Source organism: Kogia breviceps, chromosome 3 (genome assembly GCF_026419965.1).
Source record: "Kogia breviceps isolate mKogBre1 chromosome 3, mKogBre1 haplotype 1, whole genome shotgun sequence".
Taxonomy (NCBI): domain Eukaryota; kingdom Metazoa; phylum Chordata; class Mammalia; order Artiodactyla; family Physeteridae; genus Kogia; species Kogia breviceps.
Window position 1 is genome coordinate 136,691,913 of NC_081312.1, and position 23,035 is coordinate 136,714,947.

At 38.9% G+C, this 23,035-nt stretch overlaps 1 protein-coding gene across 3 annotated transcripts in view; it reads left to right on the forward strand.

Moving 5' to 3' along the window:
* Window positions 1-22,821, forward strand: part of SPG21 (SPG21 abhydrolase domain containing, maspardin) — a 47,290-nt gene extending 24,469 nt beyond the window's left edge. For all 3 annotated transcript variants that reach the window (XM_067029647.1, XM_059057798.2, XM_059057800.2), the window contains exons 4-9: window positions 13,619-13,699; window positions 14,586-14,731; window positions 16,695-16,803; window positions 17,689-17,796; window positions 20,511-20,651; window positions 22,156-22,821. In XM_067029647.1, coding sequence (XP_066885748.1) covers window positions 13,619-13,699; window positions 14,586-14,731; window positions 16,695-16,803; window positions 17,689-17,796; window positions 20,511-20,651; window positions 22,156-22,272 — 702 coding nt within the window. In that variant the 3' untranslated portion in view covers window positions 22,273-22,821. The remainder of the gene's footprint in view (window positions 1-13,618; window positions 13,700-14,585; window positions 14,732-16,694; window positions 16,804-17,688; window positions 17,797-20,510; window positions 20,652-22,155) is intronic.
* Window positions 22,822-23,035: the final 214 nt, after the last annotated feature.

Consider the following 23,035-nt stretch of genomic DNA (forward strand, 5'->3'; position numbering starts at 1 on the left):
TTCTCCACACCCTCTTTAGCATTTATTGTTTGTAGACTTTTTGATGATGGCCATTCTGACTCATGTGAGGTGATACCTCATTGTAGTTTTGATTTGCATTTCTCTAATAATTAGCAGTGTTGAGCATCTTTTCATGTGCTTTTTGGCCATCTGTATGTCTTCTTTGGAGAAATTATCTATTCAGGTCTTCTGCCCATTTTTCAATCAGGTTGTTTTTTGATATTGAGCTGCATGAGCTGTTTGCATATTTTGGAGATTAATCCCTTGTCAGTTGCTTTATTTGAAAATATTTTCTCCCATTCTGTGGGTTGTCTTTTCATTTTGTTTATGGTTTCCTTTGCTGTGCAAAAGCTTTTAAGTTTAATTAGGTACCATTTGTTTATTTTATTTTCATTACTCTAGATGATGGATCCAAAAAGATATTGCTGTGATTTATGTCAGAGTGTTCTGCCTATGTTTTCCTCTGAGAGTTTTACAGTATCCAGTCTTCATTTAGGTCTTTAATCTATTTAGAGTTTATTTTTGTGTATGGTGTTAGAGAATGTTCTAGTTTCATTCTTCTACATGTAGCTGTCCAGTTTTCCCAGCACCATTTCTCCATTGTATATTCTTGTCTCCTCTGTCATAGATTAATTGACCATAGGCACGTGGGTTATTTCTGGGCTTTCTATCCTGTTCCACTGATCTATATTTCTGTTTTTGTGCCAGTAACATACTGTTTTGATTACTGTAGCTTTGTAATATAGTCTGAAATCAGGGAGCCTGGTTCCTCCAGCTCCATTTTTCTTTCTCAGGATCGCTTTGGCTATTCAGGTCTTTTATGTTTCCATACAGATTTTTAAATTTTTTTGTTCTAGTTCTGTGAAATATGCCATTGTTAATTTAATAGGGATTGCATTGAATCTGTAGATTGCCTTGAGTAGTATAGTCATTTTGACAATATTGATTCTTCTAATCCAAGAACATAGTCTGTCTTTCAATTTGTTTGTGTCATCTTCAGTTTCTTTCATCAGCATCTTATAGTTTTCAGAGTATAGGTCTTTTGCCTCCTTAGGCAGGTTTATTCCTAGATATTTTATTCTTTTTGATGCATTGGTAAATGGGATTGTTTCTTTAATTTCTCTTTCTGATCTTTCATTGTTAATGTATAGAAATGCAACAGATTTCTGTGTATTAATTTTGTATCCTGCAACTTTACCGAATTCATTGATGAGCTCTAGTAGTTTTATGGTAGCATCTTTAGGGTTTTCTGTGTATAGTAATGCGTCAACTGCAAACAGTGACAGTTTGACTTCTTTTCCAATTTGGATTCCTTTTATTTTACTTCTCTAATTCCTGTGGCTAGGAATTCCAAAATTACGTTGAATAAAAGTGGCAAGAGTGGAGATCCTCGTCTTGTTCCTGATCTTAGAGAAAATGCTTTCAGCTTTTCACCGTTGAGTACGATGTTAGCTGTAGGTTTGTCATAGATAGCCTTTATTATGTTGAGGTAGGTTCCCTCTATGCTCACTTTCTGGAGAGTTTTTATAATAAATGGGTGTTGAGTTTTGTCAACAGATTTTTCTGCATCTATTAGATGATCATATCGTTTTTATGCTTCAGTTTGTTAATGTGTATCACACTGATTGATTTGTGGATATTGAAAAATCCTTGCATCCCACTTGATCATGATGTATTATCCTTTTAATGTATTGTTGGATTCAGTTTGCTGTTATTTTTTTGAGGATTTTTGCATGTGTGTTCATCAGTGATATATTTTTGTGGTATCTTTTTTTTTTTTTTTTTTTTTTTTCCTGTATACGGGCCTCTCACTGTTCTGACCTCTCCCATTGTGGAGCACAGGCTCCCAACGGGCAGGCTCAGCGGCCATGGCTCACGGGCCTAGCCGGTCTGCGGCATGTGGGATCTTCCCGGACCAGGGCACAAACCCGCGTCCCCTGCATTGGCAGGCGGACTCTCAACCACTGTGCCATCAGGGAAGCCCTATTTTTGTGGTATCTTTGTCTGGTTTTGGTATCAGGGTGATGGTGGCCTCATAGAATGAGTTTGGGAGTGTTCCTTCCTCTGCAGTTTTTTGGCATAGTTTCAGAAGGATAGGTGTTAACTCTTATCTAAATGCTTGATAGAATTTGCCTGTGAAGCCATCTGGTCCTGGACTTTTGTTTGTTGGAAGTTTTTTAATCACAGTTTCAATTTCCCTACTTGTGATAGGTCTGTTCATATTTTCTGTTTCTTCCTGGTTCAGTCTTGGAAGATTGTACCTTTCTAATAATTTGTCCACTTCTTCTAGGTTGTCCATTTTATTGGCATATAGTTGCTTGTAGTAGTCTCTTATTATCCTTAGTATTTCTGTGGTGTCCATTGTAACTTCTTCTTTTTCATTGCTAATTTTATTGATTTGAGCACTCTCCCTTTTTTTCTTAATGGGTCTGGCTAAAGGTTTATCAATTTTGTTTATCCTTTCAAAGAACCAGCTTTTAGTTTCATTGATCTTTCCTATTGTTTTCTTCATCTCTATTTCATTCATTTCTGCTCTGATTTTTATGATTTCTTTCCTTCTACTAACCTTGGGTTTTGTTTGTTTTTCATTCTCTAGTTGCTTTAGGTGTAAGGTTAGGTTGTTTATTTGAGATTTTTCTTGTTTCCTGAGGTCAGATTGTATTGCTATGAACTTCCCTCATAGAACTGCTTTTTTCCCATCGGTTTTGGATCATCGTGTTTTCATTTTCTTTTGTCTCTAGGTATTTTTTGATTTTCTCTTTGATTTTTTCAGCAATCCATTGGTTGTTTAGTAACACATTGTTTAGCTTCCATGTGTTTGTGTTTTTCAGTTTTTTTTCTTGTAGTTGATTTCTAATCTCATAGCATTGTGGTTGGAGAAGATGCTTGATATGATTTTAGTTTTCTTAAATTTACCAAGGCGTGCTTTGTGGCCCAGCATGTAATCTGTCCTGGAGAATGTGCCATGTGTACTTGAGAAGAATGTATATTCTGCTTTCAGATGGAATGTTCTATAAATATCAGTTAAGTTCATTTGCTCTATTGTGTCATTTAAGCCTTGTGTTTCCTTATTTGATTTTCTGTCTGGATGTTCTGTCCACTGATGTAAGTGGGATGTTAAAGTCCCCCACTGTTATTATGTTACTGTTGATTTCTCGTTTTATGGCTGTTAGCATTTGCCTATATATTGAGGTGCTCCTATCTTGGGTGCATATATATTTACAATTGTTATATGTTTTTCTTGGATTGATCCCTTGATCATTATGCAGTGTACTTCTTTGTCTCTTGTAACAGTCTTTATTTTAAAGGCTATTTTCTCTGATATGAGAATTGCTACTCCAGCTTTCTTTTGATTTCCATTAGCATGGAATACCTTTTTCCATCCCCTCACTTTCAGTCTGTATGTGTTGCTAGGTCTGAAGTGGGTTTCTTGTAGACAGCATATATACGGGTCTTCTTTTTGTATCCATTCAGCCAGTCTGTGTCTTTTGGTTGGAGCATTTAATCCATTTACATTTAAGGTAATTATCGATATGTATGCTCTTGTTGCTGTTTTGTTAATTGTTTTGGATTTGTTTTTGTAGGTCTTTTTTCTTCCCTTCCTCTTTTGTTCTCTTTTGTGACTTGATGACTATGTTTAGTGTTTTGTTTGGATTGCTGCTGCTTTTTTCTGTGTGTATCTATTGTAGATTTTTGTGTTTTGTTTTTTTTAACATCTTTATTGCAGTATAACTGTTTTACAATGCTGTGTTAGTTTCTGCTTTACAACAAAGTGAATCAGTTATACATATACATATGTTCCCATATCTCTTCCCTCTTCCGTCTCCCTCCCTCCCACCCTCCCTATCCCACCTCTCTAGGTGGTCACAAAGCACCAAGCTGATCTCCTTGTGCTATGTGGCTGCTTCCCACTAGCTATCTATTTTACATTTGGTACTGTATATATGTCCATGCCACTCTCTCGCTTCGTCACAGCTTACCCTTCCCCCTCCCCATATCCTCAAGTCCATGCTCTAGTAGGTCTGTGTTTTATTCCCGTCCTACCCCTAGTCTCTTCATGACATTTTTCTTCTTAGATTCCATATATATGTGTTAGCATACGGTATTGTTCTTCTCTTTCTGACTTACTTCACTCTGTATGACAGACTCCAGGTCTATCCACCTCATTACAAATAACTCAGTTTCATTTCTTTTTATGGCTGAGTAATATTCCATTGTATATATGTGCCACATCTTCTTTATCCTTTCATCTGATGATGGACACTTAGGTTGCTTCCATGTCCTGGCTATTGTAAATAGAGCTTCAATGAACATTTTGGTACATGACTCTTTTTGAATTATGGTTTTCTCAGGGTATATGCCCAGTAGTGGGATTGCGGGGCCGTATGGTAGTTCTATTTGTAGTTTTTTAAGGAACCTCCATACTGTTCTCCATAGTGGCTGTATCCATTTTCATTCCCACCAACAGTGCAAGAGGGTTCCCTTTTCTCCACACCCTCTCCAGCATTTATTGTTTCTAGAGTATTTGATGATGGCCATTCTGACCGGTGTGAGATGATATCTCATTGTAGTTTTGATTTGCATTTCTCTAATGATTAATGATGTTGACCATTCTTTCATGTGTTGGCAATCTGTATATCTTCTTTGGAGAAATGTCTATTTAGTTTTTCTGCCCATTTTTGGATTGGGTTGGTTCTTTTTTTGTTATTGAGCTGCACGAGTTGCTTATAAATTTTGGATATTAATCCTTGGTCAGTTGCTTCATTTCCAAATATTTTCTTCCATTCTGAGGGTGGTCTTTTGGTCTTGTTTATGGTATCCTTTGCTGTGCAAAAGCTTTTAAGTTTCATTAGATCCCATTTGTTTATTTTTATTTCCATTTCTCTAGGAGATGGGTCAAAAAGGATCTTGCTGTGATTTATGTCGTATAGTGTTCTGCCTATGTTTTCCTCTAAGAGTTTGATAGTGTCTGGCCTTACATGTAGGTCTTTAACCCATTTTGAGTTTATATTTGTGTATGGTGTTAGGGAGTGTTCTAATTTCATACTTCTACAGGTAGCTGTCCAGTTTTCCCAGCACCACTTATTGAAGAGGCTGTCTTTTCTCCACTGTATATCCTTCCCTCCTTTATCAAAGATAAGGTGACCATATGTGTGTGGGTTTATCTCTGGGCTTTCTATCCTGTTCCATTGATCTATATTTCTGTTTTTGTGCCAGTACCATACTGTCTTGATTACTTCAGCTTTGTAGTATAGTCTGAAGTCAGGGAGCCTGATTCCTCCAGCTCCATTTTTCATTCTCAGGATTGCTTTGGCTATTCGGAGTCTTTTGTGTTTCCATACAAATTGTGAAATTTTTTGTTCTAGTTCTGTAAAAATGCCAGTGGTAGTTTGATAGGGATTGCATTGAATCTGTAAATTGCTTTGGGTAGTAGAGTCATTTTCACAATGTTGATTCTTCCAATCCAAGAACATGGTATATTTCTCCATCTATTTGTATCATCTTTAATTTCTTTCATCAGTGTCTTATAATTTTCTGCATACAGGTCTTTTGTCTCCTTGGGTAGCTTTATTCCTAGATATTTTATTCTTTTTGTTGCAATGTTAAATTGGAGTGTTTTCTTAATTTCACTCTCAAATTTTTCATCATTAGTATGTAGGAATACCAGAGATTTCTGTGCATTAATTTTGTATCCTGCTACTTTACCAAATTCATTGATTAGTTCTAGTAGTTTTCTGGTAGCATCCTTAGGATTCTCTATGTATAGTATCATGTCATCTGCAAACAGGGACAGCTTTACTTCTGCTTTTCCTATTTGGATTCCTTTTATTTCTTTATTTTCTCTGATTGTTGTGGCTAGAACTTCCAAAACTATGTTGAATAATAGTGGTGAGAGTGGGCAACCTTGTCTTGTTCCTGATCTTAGTGAAAATGGTTTCAGTTTTTCACCATTGAGAACAATGCTGGCTGTGGGTTTGTCATATATGGCCTTCATTTGTTGAGGAAAGTTCCCTCTATGCCTACTTTCTGGAGAGTTTTTATCATAAATGGGTGTTGAATTTTGTCAAAAGCTTTTTCTGCATCTATTGAGATGATCATGTTTTTCTCCTTCAGTTTGTTGATATGGTGTATCACGTTTATTGATTTGCATATATTGGAGAATCCTTTCATTCCTGGGCTAAACATCACTTGATCATGGTGTATGATCCTTTTACTGTGCTGTTGGATTCTGTTTGCTAGTATTTTGTTGAGGAATTTTGCATCTATGTTCATCAGTGATATTGGCCTGTATTTTTCTTTCTTTGTGACGTCTTTGTCTGGTTTTGGTATCAGGGTGATGTTGGCCTCATAGAATGAGTTTGGGAGTGTTCCTCCCTCTGCTATCTGTTGGAAGAGTTTGAGAAGGATAGGTGTGAGCTCTTCTCTAAATGTTTGATAGAATTCGCCTGTGAAGCCATCTGGTCCTGGGCTTTTGTTTGCTGGAAGATTTTTAATCACAGTTTCAATTTCAGTGCTTGTGATTTGGTCTGTTCAAATTTTCTATTTCTTCCTGGTTCAGTCTCGGCAGGTTGTGCGTTTCTAAGAATTTGTCCATTTCTTCCAAGTTGTCCATTTTATTGGCATACAGTTGCTTGTAGTAATCTCTAATAATCTTTTGTATTTCTGCAGTGTCCGTTGTTACATCTCCTTTTTCATTTCTAATTCTATTGATTTGAGTCTTCTCCCTTTTATTCTTGATGAGTCTGGCTAATGGTTTATCAATTTTATTTATCTTCTCAAAGAACCAGCTTTTAGTTTTTTTGATCTTTGCTATTGTTTCCTTCACTTCTTTTTCATTTATTTCTGATCTGATCTTTATGATTTCTTTCCTTCTGCTAAATTTGGGGGTTTTTTGTTCTTCTTTCTCTAATTGCTTTAAGTGCAAAGTTAGGTTGTTTATTCGAGATGTTTCCTGTTTCTTAAGGTATGATTGTATTGCTATAAGCTTGCCTCTTAGAACTGCTTTTGCTGTATCCCATAGGTTTTGGGTCGTTGTGTCTCCATTGTCATTTGTTTCTAAGTATTTTTTGATTTCCTCTTTGATTTCTTCAGTGATCACTTCGTTATTAAGTAGTGTATTGTTTAGCCTCCATGTGTTTGTATTTTTTACAGATCTTTTCCTGTAATTGATATCTAGTCTCATAGCGTTGTGGTCAGAAAAGATACTTGATACGATTTCAATTTTCTTAAATTTGCCAAGGCTAGATTTGTGACCCAATATATGATCAATCCTGGAGAATGTTCCATGAGCACTTGAGAAAAATGAGTATTCTGTTGTTTTTGGATGGAATGTCCTATAAATATCAATTAAGTCCATCTTGTGTAATATATCATTTAGAGCTTGTGTTTCCTTATTTATTTTCATTTTGGATGATCTGTCCATTGGTGACAGTGGGGTGTTAAAGTCCCCTACTATGATTGTGTTACTGTTGCTCTCCCCTTTTATGGCTGTTAGCATTTGCCTTTTGTATTGAGGTGCTCCTATGTTGGGTGCATAAATATTTGCAATTGTTATATCTTCTTCATGGATCGATCCCTTGATCATTATGTAGTGTCCTTCTTTGTCTCTTGTAATAGTTTTTATTTTAAAGTCTATTTTGTCTGATATGAGATTTGCTACTCCAGCTTCTGATTTCCATTTGCATGGAATATCTTTTTCCATCCTCTCACTTTCAGTCTGTATGTGTCCCTAGGTCTGAAGTGGGTCTCTTGTAGACAGCGTATATATGGGTCTTGTTTTTGTATCCATTCAGCCAGTCTGTGTCTTTTGGTGGGAGCATTTAATCCATTTACATTTAAGGTAATTATCAATATGTATGTTCCTATTACCACTTACTTAATTGTTTCGGGTTTGTTTTTGTAGGTCTTTTCCTTCTCTTGCGTTTCTTGCCTAGAGAAGTTCCTTTAGCATTTGTTGTAAAGCTGGTTTGGTGGTGCTGAACTCTCTCAGCTTTTGCTTGTCTGTAAAGGTTTTAATTTCTCCATCAAATCTGAATGAGATCCTTGCTGGGTAGAGTAATCTTGGTTGTAGGGTTTTTCCCTTCATCACTTTAAATATGTCCTGCCACTCCCTTCTGGCTTGCAGAGTTTCTGTCGAAATATCAGCTGTTAACCTTATGGGGATTCCCTTGTGTGTTATTTGTTGTTTTTCCCTTGCTGCTTTTAATTTTTTTTTGTATTTAATTTTTGATAGTTTGATTAATATGTGTCTTGGCGTGTTTCTCCTTGGGTTTATCCTGTATGGGACTCTCTGTGCTTCCTGGACTTGATTGACTATTTCCTTTCCTGTATTATGGAAATTTTCAACTATAATCTCTTCAAATATTTTCTCAGTACCTTTCTTTTTCTCTTTTTCTTTTGGGACCCCTATAATTCGAATGTTGGTGCACTTAATGTTGTCCCAGAGGTCTGTGAGACTGTCCTCAGTTCTTTTCATTCTTTTTTCTTTATTCTGCTCTGCAGTAGTTATTTCCACTGTTTTATCTTCCAGGTCACTTATCTGTTCTTCTGCCTCAGTTATTCTGCTATTGATCCCAGCTAAAGTATTTTTAATTTCATTTATTGTGTTGCTCATCATTGCTTGCTTCCTCTTTATTTCTTCTAGGTCCTGGTTAAATGTTTCTTGCAATTTGTCTATTCTATTTCCAAGATTTTGGATTATCTTTACTATCATTATTCTGAATTCTTTTTCAGGTAGACTGGCTATTACCTCTTCATTTGTTAGGTTTGGTGGGTTTTTACCTTGCTCCTTCATCTGCTATGTGTTTTTCTGTGTTTTCATTTTGCTTACTGTGTTTAGGGTCTCCTTTTTGCAGGCTGCATGTTTGTAGTTCCCGTTGTTTTTGGTGACTGTCTCCAGTGGCTAAGGTTGGTTCAGTGGGTTGAGTAGGTTTCCTGGTTGGGGGGACTAGTGCCTATGTTCTGGTGGATGAGGCTGGATCTCGTCTTTCTGGTGGGCAGATCCACATCTGGTGGTGTGTTTTGGGATGTCAGTAGCCTTATTATGATTTCAGGCAGCCTCTCTGCTAATGGATGGGGCTGTAGTCCTGTCTTGCTGTTTGTTGGGCATAGGGTGTCCAGCACTGTACTTTGCTGGTCGTTGAGTGAAGCTGGGTCTTGGGGTTGAGATGGGGATCTCTGGGAGATTTTCGCCATTTGATATTGCGTGGAGCTGGGAGGTCTCTTGTGGACCAGTGTCCTGAGGTTGGTTCTCCCACTTCAGAGACACAGCCCCGACGCCTGGCTGGAGCGCCAAGAGCCTTTAATCCACACGGCTCAAAATAGGAGAAAAATAGAAAGAAAAGAAAGAAAGGAAGGAATAGAGGATGAAAGGAAGAAAGGAAGGAAGGAAGGAAGAAATGAAGGAAGGAAGAAAGCAAGAAAGGAAGGAAGGAAGAGAGGAAGAAAGGGAGGAAGGAAGGGAGAAAGAAAGGGAGGAAGGAAGGAAGGAAGGAAGAAAGGAAGAAGGGAAGAAAGAAAGGAAGAAGATAAAATAAAGTAGGATAAAATAAAGTTATTAAAATAAAAAATAATTATTAAGAAGAAAAATTTTATAAAAAAAAAAGATGGGTCAGTCAGAACCCTAGGACAAATGGTGAAAGCAAAGCTATACAGACAAAATCTCACAGCAGCACACACATACACATTCACAAAAAGAAAAAAAGGGGAAAGTAATAATATATCTTGCTCCTAAAGTCCACCTCCTCAACTTGGGATATTTCGATGTCTATTCAGGTTTTCCACAGATGCAGGGCACTTCAAGTTGACTGTGGAGCTTTAATCCGCTGCTTCTGAGGCTGCTGGGAGAGACCTCCCCCTCTCCTCTTTGTTCGCACAGCTCCTGGGGTTCAGCTTTGGACTTGGCCCCGCCTCTGCACGTAGGTCGTCCGAGGGCATCTGCTCTTTGCTTAGACAGGACGGGGTTAAAGGAGCAACTGATTCGGGGGCTCTGTCTCAGGGCTGGGGGAGGGAGGGGCACGGATGCGGGGTGAGCCTGCAGTGGCAGAGGCCGACGTGACGTTGCACCAGCCCGAGGCGCACCGCACCTTCTCCCGGGGAAGTTGTCCCTGGATCCCGGGTTCCCGGCAGTGGCGGGCTGCACAGGCTCCCAGAAGGGGAGGTGTGGAGAGTAACCTGTGGTCGCACACAGGCCTCCTGGTGGCAGCAGCAGCAGCAGCAGCCCTAGCATCCCACGCCCGTCTCTGGTGTCCGTGCCAACAGCTGCGGCTCTCCCCCCTTTCTGGAGCTCCTTTATGTGGTGCACTTAATCCCCTCTCTCCTCGCACCAGGAAACAAAGAGGCAAGAAAAAGTCTCTTGTCTCTTTGGCATCTCTGTGCCTGTCTCTGGAGCTCCTTTAAGCAGTGCGTTTAATCCCCTCTCCTCATGCACCAGGAAGCAAAGAGGGAAGAAAAGGTCTCTTGCCTCTTCGGCAGCTCCAGACTTCTCCCGGACTCCCTCCCAGCTAGCCATGGTGCGCTAACCCCTTCAGGCTGTTTTCACGCTGCCAACTCCAGACCTCTCCCTGGGATCCAACTGAAGCCGAAGCCTGAGCCTCAGCTCCCAGCCCCCGCCCTTCCCGGAGGGTGAGCAGACAAGCCTCTTGGGCTGGTGATTGCCGGTCGGCACTGATCCTCTGTGCAGGAATCTCTCCGCTTTGCCCTCCGTACCCCTGTGGCTGCGCTCTCCTCCGCGGCTCCGAAGCTCCCCCCATCCGCCACCCACAGTCTCCGCCCGCGAAGGGGCTTCCTAGTGTGTGGACACCTTTCCTCCTTCACAGCTCCCTCCCACTGGTGCAGGTCCCGTCCCTATTCTTTTGTCTCTGTTTTTCCTTTTTTATTTTGCCCTACCCAGGTACGTGGGGAGTTTCTTGCCTTTTGGGAAGTCTGAGGTCTTCTGCCAGCATTCAGTTAGGTGTTCTGTAGTAGCTGTTCCACATGTAGATGTATTTCTGATGTATCTGTGGGGAGGAAGGTGATCTCCACGTCTTACTCTTCCGCCATCTTCTCTCTTCTCTTATTGTAGATTTTTGGTTTGCAGTTACCATGAGGTTTTGTTATAGCAGTCTATATATACAAGATTGTTTTAAGTGCTGGTCTCTTAATTTCAAATGCATTTCTAACATCCTGCATTTGTACTCTCTTCTCACGATTGCTGGTGTTATGTATCTGTTTATTTATTTATTTATTTTGGCTGTGCTGGGTCTTAGTTGCAGCACACGGGATCTTTGTTGCAGTATGCAGGATCTTTTAGTTGCGGTATGCAGACTTCTTAGTTGCAGCATGCAAGTCTCAGTTGCAGCATGCTTAGTGGACCACCAGGGAAGTCCCATGATTGCTGGTTTTGATATCATATTTGTGTGTGGATGATTTCCTACCTTTACTGTATGTTTGACTTTATTGGTGAGCTTTCCCGTTTGTAATTTTCATGTTTCTAGTTGTGGCCTTTCTTTTCCATCTAGAGAAGTTCCTTTAGCATTTGTTGTAAAGCAGGTTTGGTGGTGCTGAATTCTCTTAGCTTTTGCTTGTCCATAAAGCTTTTGATTTCTCCGTCGAATCTGAGCGAGAGCCTTGCTGGGTAGAGTATTCTTGGTTGCATCACTTTAAATATATTGTGCCACTCCCTTCTGGTCTGCAGAGTTTCTGCTGTAAAATCAGCTGATAACCGTATGGGGAGTCCTTGTATATAATTTGTTGCTTTTAATATCTTCTCTTTGTCTTTAATTTTTATAAATTTGATTAATACGTTTCTTGGTGTGTTCCTCCTTGGGTTTATCCTATATGGAACTCTCTGGACTTGAGTGTTTCCTTTCCCATGTTAGGGAAGTTTTTGGCTATTATCTCTACAAATATTTTTTCAGGCCCTTTCTCTCCCTCTTCTTCTGGGACCCCAATGTGAATGTTGGTGTGTTTAATGTTGTCCCAGAGGTCTCTCAGACTGTCCTCATTTCTTTTCATTCTTTTTTCTTTGTCCTGTTCTGCAGCAGTGATTTCCACCAACCTATCTTACAACTCACTTATTCATTCTTTTGTCTCATTTATTCTGCTATCGATTCCTTCTATTCTATTTTTCATTTCAGTTGTATTGTTCATCTCTGTTTGTTTGTTCTTTAAAGCTTCTAGCTCTTTCTTAAACATTTCTTGTGTCTTCTCGATCTGTGCCTCCATTCTTTTACTGAGATCTTAGATCATCTTTACTGTCATTACTCAATTCTTTTTCAGGTAGCTTGCCTATCTCCACTTCACTTAGTTGTTCTTCTGGGGTTTTGTCTTGTTCTTTAATCTGGAACATATTTCTCTGCATCTCATTTTGTCTAATTTTCCGTGTTTGTGGTCTCTGTTCCTTAGGTGTCTCATTATGGCTTCTTTGTCTTTCGGTATAGAATATCTTTTTTGGTAGGCTCAAAGTTTTTTTGTAAGCAGTTAGTTGTGATTTTGGTGTTTTCATGAGAGGAGGTGAGCTCAAGTCCTTCTACTCCACCATCTTGTCTCCAGCTTTTTTTTTTCCCCTTTGTGCTTCCAGTCTCACTTGCTCACAGAGTCCTGCATGCAAAGGCCTTCCACCTGGCACTTCACGCCAGAGTTTCTAGTGTGAAATGGCTGTGCTTGACACCTCACCTCTGCTGTACTCCATAAGGCACAGACATTTTTAAATTAAAGGATTCAGAAAAATGTCATCTCCTTTCTTTTAGGCTGTCATCTGACTCAAATTCTCAAATTTGCAGCTAGGGAGAGTCTGTTCTCCATCCTGCCTCAGAAAAGTGGAATCCTATCCACAAGTGGAATTTTAATAGTAAAAGTAACATATCATATCTGAAATTACCCCATAATTTACATGGCAGTATCTATTCCAGTGATTTGTCAATGGCAAAATGAATCTAAGTGCTTAAAACAGCAAGCCTTTAAGATGGGTTTTACATGTATTAAAGAGAGGGGAACTCTTAGGTAACAAGCCTGAGTCTCCTAGAAAGGAATTAATGACTTGTGTTTCTTTTTCTTCATTATTGTCAACATTAATAGGCTACTTAGGGTAAAGCATCTGAAATTTTTGGTCCCAAACAAAAGTACTACAAGAAATCAGATAGAATGACTAAGTCATTAAAAGTAGAGGAACAATTTTTTTGAATACTGCCTTAAAGAAATGCTACCAAAAAGAGAGGAAACTCTCCTTAGAACAGATTTTATTTCTAGTTCTCCTGAGCCATAATTCAGAATGAAATTGGTTTAAAGGGAAAACAGAATTTCTTTATTTGAATGGGTTCTGCTCTGTTCATCCTTGAACCTCAGAGTTTCTTAGCTATTTGGAAAGGAAATTGATGTGAATTAAAATTGTTGTGTACATAATATCACTAAAGTGTGCTTTTTTTATTTTTATATTTTAAATTGTTCTATTAGATAAAATGTGAATTTTGAAGTTTAGGATAAGATGAGAGCTTATTTTCTACATATTTTGAATAAGGAGCAGAGATTAAGCAAATGAGAAATGCTATTATGAAAGTCCTAAATTTTTCAGACATATATGAGTTGTATTTTACCTCTACAGTTTTTAAAATAAATTTTAAACTTATTGTTATTATTCTAGTTGCAGTATCCAGTTTATTGGGACCATCTTGAATTCTGTGATGGATTCAGAAAGCTTTTAGACCATTTACAGTTGGATAAAGTGAGTCCCTTGAAACTAATTACTCACATGTGATTTTAATGCAACATTTATTGATACATTAAGTCTGGTGTTGTCTTTTATTTTTTAATAACAGCTCTTTTGAGATAGAATTCACATACTGTACAGTTTACCCTTTTAGAGTGTATAATTCACTGTTTTTTAATATATTCACAGTATGTACAACCATCACCACAGTCAATTTTTGAACATTTTTCCACCCCCAAAGAAACCCTATACTTAGCAGTCACTCCCCACCCTTCCTCCCTGGAGCCCTGTTTCTATAGATTTGCCTATTTTGGATATTTTATGTAAATGGAATGATGTAATTTGTGGTCTTTTGTGACTGGCTTTTTTCACTTAGATAACACTTTCAGGGTTCATCAATGTTGCAGATTATATCAATATTTCATTCCTTTTTATTGTCAAATATCCCACTGTATGGATATAACACATTTTATTTATCCATTCATCATTTGGTTTGTTTCCATTGGTTAGTTATTATGAGTAATGTTGCTATGAACATTCTTATACAAGTTTTTGTGTAGACAGATGTTTTCAGTTCTCTTGGGTACATGCCTAGGAGTGGAATTACTGAATCATAGTTTTCTTAAACAGAAACTACAAAGTAGTTTAATTTTATAATGTAATCTATGAATAATATTTTTTAACTTGTGTAATTTATATGCACAATCATATTTTTTCTTGACAGGGTGTAGACATTGCATTTAAATACAATATTTCCTAAACTTCTAACTGCTGTAAATATTTCAGTCTAATGACTGGTGATGACATTGTATTCTGTGGTTGGTGATAATTAAATCAGGTTTTTTTTGATACTTCAAGATTGATCATTGTTTTTAGGATCCTTGTGTTTGTTTCCAATTAGGTTCATCTCTTTGGGGCTTCTTTGGGAGGATTTTTGGCCCAGAAGTTTGCTGAATACACTCACAAATCTCCCAGAGTCCATTCTCTCATCCTCTGCAATTCCTTCAGTGACACTTCTATCTTTAACCAAACATGGACTGCAAACAGGTAAGAATGTAAACATTCAACCAACATTTTTTTATTTTCAGTGGAATTTTGAAAATGTTGGCTTTTGATTTTTCAATGCATTAGGGAGGGAGGGGCCATATATACTTGTGTCTTTTGAAACCACACTGGCTTTTAAAATTAGAAACAATCACCTTTGGAAAAGAAAAGAATTGAAAGTCTTCTAAATTCAGTTGTTTCCATTACTCTAAATCATTGTCTAGCTTTGTTTACTATATGTTCACATGCCTTTACAGTTTAGTGCATATGTAACTGATACTGTGTTCTGCTTGCTCCACTTAGTATTTTGTGTACACAGTCCTGTTACAGTTTTTTAAGGTCTTTGGCTTCTCCCAATTTTTCATCATGTTCTACTGTAAATCTTTGTATAAATTACTTTTGTTCCTTCCCTTTCTGGGTTATTTTCTTGAGATATGTTACCCAAAAGGGAGAGATTAGAGCATTTAGTCTGTCAGCAGATGTTCTGCACATCTTGACACTTTTACAACGTTAGTCTGCTTTTTAGAAAGATGGAAATGGTGGAATGCTTTGTGGGGCAACTGGTGGGGTACCTGTTTCCTCTGAGCCATCCCTTTATTGATTTTATCACTTTAATTAACTTGATAGATGTCTAATGGTACCTTAAAGCTGACTTCATGATATTTCTTTCACTGCTAGCAAGGCTCTACCCCAAAAAGCAGCCTAGTTACTAAACCTACCTGTGTGATCAGATTGGTTTTCACATAATGTTCTAGGTAAACATTGTTTTCATGGTTTTCATATCTACTCAACATTCACTCTGATTTTTAAAATATTTCTCCTGATATTTTCTCAGTTGTTTACTCAGCATTCATGCAGCAATTTCTTGTATACATCAGACACAGATACTTCATGTCCAGATGATGCACTAAGTCATTGATTATTTTTGATGATTTTTCATGTTGTTTTAATTGTCAGAAGCCAAGACTTCCCCCACTTTGTTTGTGCTCTTGCATATCAGCTACTTTTTATCAAATGTCTGAGTGCTTACTATGTGCCACACAGAGGCTTCAGGGGCAAACAGAGCCAAGAGGATGCACCCTCTACAGAGCACACCTAGGCAGCATCACCTTTAGAAGATAAGGAGCTGTGGGGTAGAGAACTTAGAAAGATCACTGAAGGTGACTGAAAGATGGCTGTCTGGTCCTTGTGAGGGAAGCCCACTGAGAATATGCATCAGAAGGTGGTCTGCACATGTTTTGTGTTTTTTGTTTTTTTTGGCTGTGACCTGTGGGAGCTTAGTTCTGCAACCAAGGATCGAACCCACGAGCCCTCCATTGGAGGCATGGAGTCTTAACCATTGGACCACCAGGGAAGTCCCTGGTCTATACCTTTTATAAGTCATTTTCAGCATAGGGTAGAGAAATTCATGTTTACCCTGTATAATGGCTCTCAGGGTAATTAGTGGAGTAAATACTAATGACAGATCACATATAGAAATACATAAAGATTGAATTGCCTTGAATTAGCCCAATTGAACCCAGTAGTAGCAATAGGAGGTATAATAACTTTTTCCAATTTTGAAATCTATTTTTAATCAAAAGGTGATATAAACCTTAAGGTTGATATGGTGAGTGTTGAATTTACTGCAAATAGGTTAGCCATTGGAAATATGACCAAATAGAAAATAAAATCTTGGAATCATCAGAATGTCTACCTCTATAAAGACATTTTGAAATATTGCTTATAATTATTCCAAATCCCCAAAAGTTGGATCATATTAAACCATAACTTGGAGCTTGAGAAAATGTATACAAAAACTAGATGCTTCCAAACTAGCTCTTTAAAGGAAGGGACTAGGTTTTTTTTTAATCTCTATGTCCCAAGTACCTAGCTAATACGAAGCTTCAGTGTTGAATGAATATTTGCCATTTATGTGTAGTCTTGGAAATTTAAATTATCAGGTCTTTTTTTTTTTTTTTAACAGCTTTTGGCTGATGCCATCATTTATGCTCAAAAAAATAGTTCTTGGAAACTTTTCATCTGGCCCAGTGGACCCTGTGATGGCTGATGCCATTGATTTCATGGTGGACAGGGTAAGGATCATGGCCTTGGGGTGGGGACACCTTGTACTCGGAATTTTCATGTCTGCTTCGTTCCTGAAGAAATACCTGTCTCACTGTGTACTAGAGGTATTTGTTAAGTGTTTTTCCATATTAACTTTATTACATCCAGACAGATATTCCTGCTGCTAAGTAATTCATCAGAATCACTTGGGGGAGCTTTTTTTTTTTTTGTGGTATGCGGGCCTCTCACCGTCGCGGCCCCTCCCGCTGCGGAGCACAGGCTCCGGACACACAGGCCCAGCGGCCATGGCTCACGGGCCCAGCGGCTCCGCGGCACGTGGGATCCTCCCGGACTGGGGCACGAACCCGCGTCCCCTGCATCGGCAGGCGGACTCCCAACCACTGCGCCACCAGGGAAGCCCGGGGGAGCTTTTAAAAATACAGATTCTAAGGCCTCACACCAGACCATTGAACTAATCTCTGGCCGAGGGCGCTGGGAATCTGTGTTTTTACCACACTCCTCCTCTTCCACCTCCCCAGGTAAGTGTGATGGGGCAGGTCTGTGGACTTGCATTTAGGAACTACTGGGATAGACGTTTTTCTTCAGAGTCCTCTACTTAAATGTCTATCTGTCCTCTTGGAGCTGCTGGAATTGGCTTGGTGCCCACAGGCACCTGGTGGAAGAGGTGGCTCAGGTTGAGAGCTGTGGAAGGCCAGGTGCCCAGAATAGAAAAATGTCACCACTTGCAAGGCCCAGTTATGGTCTCAGATACACTGTGTTTCCTCAGTGGTGACCATACTGGCCCCACCACACATAATACCACCTTTCTAAGCACAGATATTATCTGTGGATTTAATGTAAATGTGAAAAACAAAATTAATTTTTAAAAAATTCACCTTTGTTTCTTTCTGCAGCTGGAAAGTTTGGGGCAGAGTGAACTGGCTTCAAGACTTACCCTGAATTGTCAAAATTCTTATGTGGAACCTCATAAAATTCGGGACATCCCTGTAACCATCATGGACGTAAGTTTTCTTTTAAGTAAAATAGATGCTTTGCCTTTTCTATATGTATATGTCAAGATCCACCTTATAATTATTTTATGATTTTTCAGTGTGCCTCTTCAAATACTGCCTTGGATTGTCTTTTTTTTTTTTACCCCCCAGCTTTTTCAAATCCAAAATAATCTTTTATTGCTTATCCTGTATTTTTCCTGGCAGGAATAACACCATTGAAATCAAAGTAAATTTAAACAAACATGGTAGTCCTTACCCATTTTGGTTTGCTTTGCTCTTCTCATCAACAGATATTGCTCTTTAGCCTAAATTACAAATCTGGGCAGTAAAGTGAAGGTGCCTCATGAGTGCAGAGAATCAAGAATTCCATAAAGTCTAACACAAAAACTTGCTTCTTATATATTTTTTAATTGTAGTGAAATATACATAACAAAATTCACCATTTAAATCACTTTTAAGTGTACAGACCAGTGGCATTAAGTACATTTACAGTGTGGTCCAACTGCCACTGTTATCCATCTCCAGAACTTTCCATCATCCCAAACTGAAACTCTGTACCCATTAAACAGTAATCCCCCATTCCCCCCCAGTCCCTACTACCAACCTTTATCTTACTTTTTTTCTCTATGAATTTGCCTATTCTAGGTACTTCATACAAGTGGAATCATACAATTATCCTTTTGTATCTGGCTTGTTTCACTTACTTAGCATAATGTTTTCAAGGTTCATCCATGTTACAGTGTCATTCCCTTTTATGGTTGAATTATACTCCATTTTACATATATACCACCTTTTGTTTATCTTCTCATCTACTGACAGACATTTGAGTTGTTTCCACCTTTTGGCTATTGTGAACATTGGTGTACAAATACCCATTTGAGTTCCTGCTTTCAATTCTTTTGGGTAGTGCATACCTAGAAGTAGAATTGCTGAATCATTTGGTAATTCTATATTTAACTTTTTGAGGAACTGCCTTATCGTCTTCCACAGGGGCTGTACCATTTTACATTCCCACTAGCAATGCATAAGGTTTCCAAAAAATTTCTCCATATCCTCTCCAACACTTGTTATTTTCTGGGTTTTTTAAATAGTAGCCACCCTAATGGATGTGAAGTAGTATCTCACTGTGGCTTTGACTTTTTATTTTAATCATATAACTGTTCTGTCTCATAATGGATTTATTCCTAAATGCAAGTAACATGGTATTTTTAAGAACTTGATTTTTTATCAAGAAATTATCCATTACAAACATGTACAATAACTTATCATTCTCCACTATAATTCCTACATTCCAACATTTACCATGACACATAGCAAGCTTTTCAGTACCCTCAGTGAAGTATGTGGTCCTCACAGTGCATTTACTCTGCCTGCCCTTTCAAAGTTGTGTTCACCACTTGGGTACATGGTCACTTAAAACTGTCTGCAAGTTTTAGCAAGGTGAAGATGCACCTATTTTTATTTTCATGGGTTCTTTTGTTTCTTTTAAATTACTTTGAATAATTTTTTGCATGTGTGTAAACATAAATTTGTATGAGTACTGAAAGATTCTAGAGTCATATATTCTAAACTTCTAACAGTGGCTCCCCAAGAAAAGGGTCTGGACTTCTTATCGTATACTATAAAAAATTTTTTTTGAATTCTTTTTCACTGAGCATATGCTACTTATATAACTGTTTTTATTTTTTTAATAAAATTTTCTTTTTTCTTTTTTATAAATTTATTTATTTATGGCTGCACTGAGTCTTCATTGTTGTGCCCGGGCCTAGTTGTGGCAAGCGAGGGCTACTCTTTGTTGCTGTGCGCGGGCTTCTCATTGCGGTGGCTTCTCTTGTTGCAGAGCACGGGGCTCTAGGTACGCAGGCTTCAGTAGTTGTGGCATCCAGGCTCTAGAGCACAGGCTCAGTAGTTGTGGTGCACGGGCTTAGCTGTTCTACGGCATGTGGGATCTTCCCAGGCCAGGGCTTGAATCCATGTCTCCTGGATTGGTGGGCGGATTCTTAACCACTGTGCCACCAGGGAAGTCCCTATAACTGTTTTTAAATTAATAAGTTCTTTTGGGGTTTCGTGATCTTTTTGAAATTGGTATTTTCAATGATTGTTCATGGGACTTTCCTGGTGGCTCAATGGTTAAGAATCCACCTGCCAATGCAGGGGACATGGGTTTGATCCCTGGTCCAGGAAGATCCCACATGACACAGAGCAACTAAGCCCATGCACCACAACTCCTGAGCCTGCCCTCTAGAGCCCGCAAGCCACAACTACTGAGCCTGTGGGCCACAACTACTGAAGTCCACGTGCCAGAGCCTGTGCTCCACAAGAGAAGCCACCGCAATGAGAAGCCACATACCACAACAAAGAGTAACTTCCACTTGCTGCAACTAGAGAAACCCCACACACAGCAACGAAGAAAGACCCACCGCAGCCAATAAAAACAAAAAACGAAAAAAAGATCGCTATTATATTCTGTTAATTTAGTTAATATGTTTGAGGACAAAGGAAATTCATGGTAGAATTTTTTCCCCTAAACAATGTAAGAGACATTTGGCAATAAAATCTGTATTAATGTTTTACATTGGAGTTAGAGTCACCAGGGATGAGCAAGAGGGCTCTAGAAGGGTTCAGCCATGTCTCTTGAAAGGAATGCTTGGTGGGGGAGGCACTTTGCTGAACGTGAAAAGAACACATTGAAATAACAGTTTGGGCCTCATGTTCTTTTAAAGGTGTTTGACCAGAGTGCACTTTCAACTGAAGCTAAAGAAGAAATGTACAAACTGTATCCTAATGCCCGGAGGGCTCACCTGAAAACAGGAGGCAATTTCCCATACCTGTGCAGAAGTGCAGAGGTGAATCTCTATGTACAGGTAGGTCCTAGGTTGGAACCCAGAGCACTTTGAACCCAGAGTCTCTGGTTTGAAACATAAAACTTTTGTGGGTTTTTTTGGTGGTCGAGTAAGAGAACTACAGAATTCTCTGTGGGAATGAAGCATTGACTTGATAAAGGTGGTCTACATTAACAATAACGTACAGAAGAATTCAAGCATATTAGAGACACCTGGGGGACTCTATGCCCACTATCCCTTTTCTAAGAACCACAGGCCTGAACTCACACGCTGAAGCAGCCATTTGGTACGATGGAACCTTGGCTCCTGGATGCAATAAATTCAGCCAGAGTAGGACACCAGACTTAAATGGAGTCAATATGAATCCCATGAAGTGACTTCTTGGTCTAATTTTAATGCATTAAAACACACGCACACAAACACCACTTCTTCTAATACCTGCCTAAATGGATATTAGAATAGTGGTAAGAAATGGTTGCTTTGCAATTTGGCAAGTGTTATCAAGAGCCTTAAAAAACCAGTCACGTTCTTTGATCCTGTTGTCCACGTGTGGCAACAGATCCTGAGAAGAGGATCATAAATACAAAAAAACTTGATTCCCAGAGATAGTCATTATGGTGTTAGAACAGCAGAGGATAGGAAGGACCTGATTCGTAACAGCAGAGGGGAAGGGTAAACACCTACTGGTGAAGCAGCATGTGGCAATTTAAGATGTTAATAACAATTTGTAGTTACCTGGAAAGAAAGACTGGTTACATATTAAGTGAGGAACAAAGATCCCAAATTGTGGTTTTGTGGTTTTGGTTTGTTTGGTTTTGGGTTTTTTTTTTGTTCTTTGTTTGTGTTGGGTCCATTGCTGCACCCGGGCTTTCTCTGGTTGCAGCAAGCAGAGGCTACTCTTCATCGTGGTGCACAGGCTTCTCATTGCAGTGGCTTCTCTTGTTGCAGAGCACAGGCTCTAGGCACGCGGGCTTCAGTATTTGTGGCACACGGATGCAGTAGTTGTGACTTGTGGGCTCTAGAGCACAGGCGCAGTAGTTGTGGCACAGGCTTAGTTGCTCCACATCATGTGGGATCTTCCCGGACCAGGGCTTGAACCCATGTCTCCTGCATTGGCAGGTGGATTCTTAACCACTGCACTTTCAGGGAAGTCCCCAAATTGTGGTTTTTAAAATTTTTTTGACTTTTCTGTTTTCTAATTTTTCTAATTAGTATGTATTACTCTAATTTTTTAGTGTATATATTTTTATTGAGGTATAGTTGATTTACAGTATTAGTTTCAGGTGTTCTATATAGTGATTCAACATTTTTATAGATTATACTACATTTAAAGTTACTATAAAATATTGGCTATATTCCCTGTGCTGTACAATATATTCTTGTAGCTTATTTTATACGTAGTAGTTTGTATCTTTTAACCCCCTGACCTTATCTTGCCCATTCCCCCAGTACTCTGTAATTTTAGAATTAGAAACCATTAATACACAACAGTGATGTTTAAAATAATTATTCTGCATTTCTGCAGATACATTTGCTGCAGTTCCATGGAACCAAATATGCAGCTATTGACCCATCGATGGTCAGTGCTGAGGAGCTCGAGGTGCAGAAAGGCAACCTTGGCATCAGTCAGGAGGAGCAGTAGCTGTTAGCGATGAGTGATCCAGTGTGTTCGTACAATCAGTGACATCAGTGCCCACCAGTCGGCCTCTCTCTTCAGTTCGTCAGGTCCACCGGTTATCACTGTGTTTGGAACTAGGACTGATTGTCATCTTTGTGACAGGCGGCAGCTCTTCTAAGCCAATGTAACTATTCCCTCTTCAGTTTTTTTAGCTTTTGAACTTAAAGAAGTACTTTTGAAGATTCCCATTTTAAGAATTGTGAAAATTTTGCTACCAAAAGTCTTCACCACTGTGTTAAGTGAATGTTAATTTCTGAATTGGGGGATTCTGTGGATTCTTTTCCTTTCCGTTCTGTTATTTGCTGTAAATGCTGCGCATCCACATTGTATATCAGAAGGACATTGGTTATTTTTATGCTTTCTTGGTTATAACTTATCAGAGTGCCAAGGCTGTCACCCACTGTTTGCTCTCCTGCCAATGAACTACATCTAATTTCCAGTTAAGCAAATTGTTTTCAGTTTTGGCTGTGTCTTTCTACCCATTACAGTCTTTGGAATAAAAATTTAATTTGAGTGAGTGGCTTTTGTGAATATCATAGCTGCCAACTGGGCCACCTACACATAGGACTCTCTGAGAAGCAGACTGGTCTTTGCCAAGCCTGTGTCTTTAGGTTAAGTTACTTAATCTCTCTAAAGTGCAGTTTGCTCATTGTTAGATTACAGAAACAATCCTTTATTGAACTGCTGCTATGTGCAAGGTACTTTTCATACCTGCTTTTTTTTCCCC